The sequence below is a fragment of the Mandrillus leucophaeus genome, unplaced genomic scaffold (assembly GCF_000951045.1).
Source record: "Mandrillus leucophaeus isolate KB7577 unplaced genomic scaffold, Mleu.le_1.0 Scaffold430, whole genome shotgun sequence".
In the NCBI taxonomy this organism is placed as follows: Eukaryota; Metazoa; Chordata; class Mammalia; order Primates; family Cercopithecidae; genus Mandrillus; species Mandrillus leucophaeus.
In genome coordinates this window covers 185,362-188,728 of record NW_012104588.1, presented here as the reverse complement: position 1 = coordinate 188,728, position 3,367 = coordinate 185,362, and the positions used below count along the sequence as shown (strand labels likewise).

General features: G+C 46.3%; 1 protein-coding gene across 1 annotated transcript in view; it reads left to right on the top strand.

Annotated features, from left to right (window-relative positions):
• Positions 1 to 1,675: 1,675 nt before the first annotated feature.
• Positions 1,676 to 3,367, top strand: part of MARCH11 (membrane-associated ring finger (C3HC4) 11) — a 116,938-nt gene continuing 115,246 nt past the window's right edge. Inside the window, exons 1-2 of the mRNA XM_011993606.1 lie at positions 1,676 to 1,856; positions 2,986 to 3,317. Of these exons, the coding sequence (XP_011848996.1) occupies positions 1,676 to 1,856; positions 2,986 to 3,317 (513 nt within the window). The remainder of the gene's footprint in view (positions 1,857 to 2,985; positions 3,318 to 3,367) is intronic.

Here is a 3,367-nt window from a genome sequence, read left to right as displayed (position 1 = left end):
GTACCAAACTTAAGGGTAGAACTGACAAATGCTGGAATTTCTGATGTCTTTGGTGAACATGAAATCAAGGTGATCCGAGACATTGACCTCACTTAGACATGGCAACAAATGACTAATTAACACCATTAGGCAAGCAAAATACGCACAATATATCCATATATAATGTCGAGTAGTAAGGTGAGATGAAAAAACTGGGAAAATGAGAGTGGAAAATTCTCTATCAGATGGAAAGGTTATGGCAGGCTTTTTTTTTTTTTTTTTTTTTTTTTGAGATAAAGTCTTGCTCTTATCACCCAGGCTGGAGTGCAAAGGCGTGATCTCTGCTCACTGCAACGTCCATCTCCCGGGTTCAAGTGATTCTCCCACCTCAGCCTCCCTAGTAGCTGGGATTACAGGTGCCCACCACCACGCCTGGCTAATTTTTTGTATTTTTAGTAGAGATGGGGTTTCACAATGTTGGCCCATGTTGGCCAGGATGGTCTCGAACTCCTGACCTCAGATGCTCCACCTGCCTCGGCCTCCCAGTGTGCTGGGATTACAGGCATGAGCCACTGCACCCGGCCAGAAGGTGTTTTTTATGAAATGCAGAGATCTGCATGAAGTGAGGGAGTGAGCCATAATAACTGAAGATGGGTAGAGGGGGTGTACTTGGGATATAGCAAGGATACCAGTGTAGCAGAAATGAGTAGCAGGGAGGGTAGGGTAGGGTGGTGGGGAGGGTATGGAGAGGTCTTTAGAGAGGCAGCCAGAGGCTACACTGGGGACTTGCAGGGGATGCTAAAATTTTTGGTATTACACTAAGTGTGATGAGAAGCCACTGGCAGGTACTGAGTAGACAGATGACTAGACTTAATACCTGAATCGGATCATCCTGGCTAATGCAGGGTGTAAGCTCAAGAATGAGAAGCAGGAAGACAGGCAGTTGTTTTGACAGCTTCATGCATTATAATGGTGGTTTTAATTGGGATGGTGGGGATGGAGGTGAAAAGGTGTAGTGAAATTTGGTAAATATTTTGAAAGTACATTTGAAAGAAATTTTGGCACACTGAACGTATGATGTAAAGTCAAGGATGACACCTAGGATTTTGGCTTAAACAAGTAAATGAATGAACAGCTCGTTTACTGGCATCTTGAAGATTTGATCATCCTTTCAGTATCTGCTCAAATTTAATAAACCTGTGTCTCCCCTCATTCATTTTCAGTTGGCAGATGCACCTTGCTACTGATGGCTGTCAGTGGCTGCCGGTGCACTGCTCTATCTGATGTCTGTGTCTCCATCTCTCTTCCACTTGAGTGCCAGCAGCTGAGAGGAATTCATCCTTTCTGTGTTCCATTATTTTATATTTTTATGACAGAGGATGTAGTCAAAGTTAGAAAGGAGGTGTTTTGCCTGGATCCATTGAAAATTCATTGGGTTAACTGAAGATCATGAACAAGTTTCCTTTCTTTAGGGACCGGTCAGCTTTGGAGGTCACTGAAACTAGGAAAGAATCTCATGTGGCTACCCAACTTAGCAAGAAAACTTAATTTTTTTTTTTTATTTTTCAGAAACAATTAACTGAGAGGACACATCTAGCCTTGTGGCCTTTTCCCCCTTTATCCATGCCGCTTTGCTGTCTGAATTACTCTACACCGTTTATAGAAAACCCATAGCTTTTATGCTGTCCTTCGAGTAATGATGCACTTTGTCACACCTGGTAGAAATTTACTAGTCATAAATGGAATTATTTGGGGGATTCTGTACAAATCTAGACACCCTTTAACTCGAGAACTTATGAAGAAGGTTTATGATGATCATAAGGCTTATGATTATCTTGACTGTGGCAACACACAAACTTGTGTTGTCATTCTGACAGGTGAAGACCAAAAATGAAAGCATATCTACAACCACATTTCTTCAACGTGATAAGTTCCTGGAGATTATTGTTTTAAAAATGTGCTTGCTGCCTGCCACTCTGCTACCAAAAATAGCCAGTCTGAAGGGGCTAAGTGTTAGAGGACATTCCTGGAAACTAGTTCATCAGAGGCCATTTGTGACAAAACATTCTTGAATTATTTTTCACAACCGTCTCTCTCTAGCAAATGAAACTAATTTCTAGCAAAAGAGGTAGGTCTTCTTTAAGAATCAAATATACTTTTTACTGCCAAAACGTGAACTAGAAAAATGAACTTAAGCTAGTAGTTTATCTCAGCCATTACAGAGTATCTAACTATTAATGGGAGTCAATGGCGCCAAACACACAATGTACTACAATACTATTTTAGGAGGCAGAAGAAAGGATTGGAAGAAAACATTATTGGCATTTGAACCAGAAAATCTGGAGTCAGGGAACACAGAAGTTCTTTGTTAATAGTTCTATAACCTTGAACAAGTTATTTTGCCTTTCTGATTCTGGGTCTTCGGCTACGAAACACGGCCAAAAATGACTGCTCTGTGTCGTTTGTGTCAAAGACTGAAAGCGTCACATCAGTGAAAATTTGGATAGACACATTGCCGCATACAAATCCGATGCTTTATGATCTCACACTGCACGGATTTGGAAACTACTGCATGTGCACGATTCTCCGCCTAGTTCCCTGCAGGTGGGGATGTTTCCCCCCCACCCCGGAAAGAAAACTGTAGCTCTGCCCTGAAGATGAGTCCCACAGAGGTTTTGCAGGGTGGAGTTATAGAGAAATTGACTTCGGGGTGAGTAAAACTAAGATCTGGGGAAAGCTGCAGCCACTTTTCCAGGGTAAGGGGCGGTGTTATATGCTTCCTCATGCGGTGAGGACGAAAGTGATCATAAGCCACAGAACGTGGCGCCAGGGTTCACTACTATAAACCATTTCAGGAGACGAAGCTCTGACCTCCCAGGCACCAAGATTTTTACCAACAACCCGGGATGCTCACTGCAGGAGGGAGCGGGTGAGGAAGACACAGGGATTCGAGGGCGGGACAGACAGGGAGAGAACACAGGTTAAAACAGAGACTTCTGTTTTAAGGCTCTCGGGAATCCCTGAGAGTGCCCTTGAGGGCTCCAAGCGCGGGAAGCGAGCGCCGGGAAGTGGCGGTTACAGTCCCGGGTCCCGCGCCCTTTCCCGCGCCACTGCTCAGCCGGTTCCGCCGCGCCCCCAAGCCCACGCGGGTCTCGGCTCAGACTCTCGCGCCCCCACCTGGCCCGCGCCACACCCCACCGGCCCATCCAGTAACGGTTTCTGGACCCGCGGCCTCTCCCCTGCCCCCTCCTTCCCCCCTCACGAGAGCCGCAGTGCTGCGCCGTTTGGAGAGAGGTCATCCGCCCCGGAACCGACGGGAGCGGCCGCAGGTCCGGCCCGTAGAGGCGGCGGAGGGATCCCCCACTTCCAGCCCGCCCCCTCGGGGCTG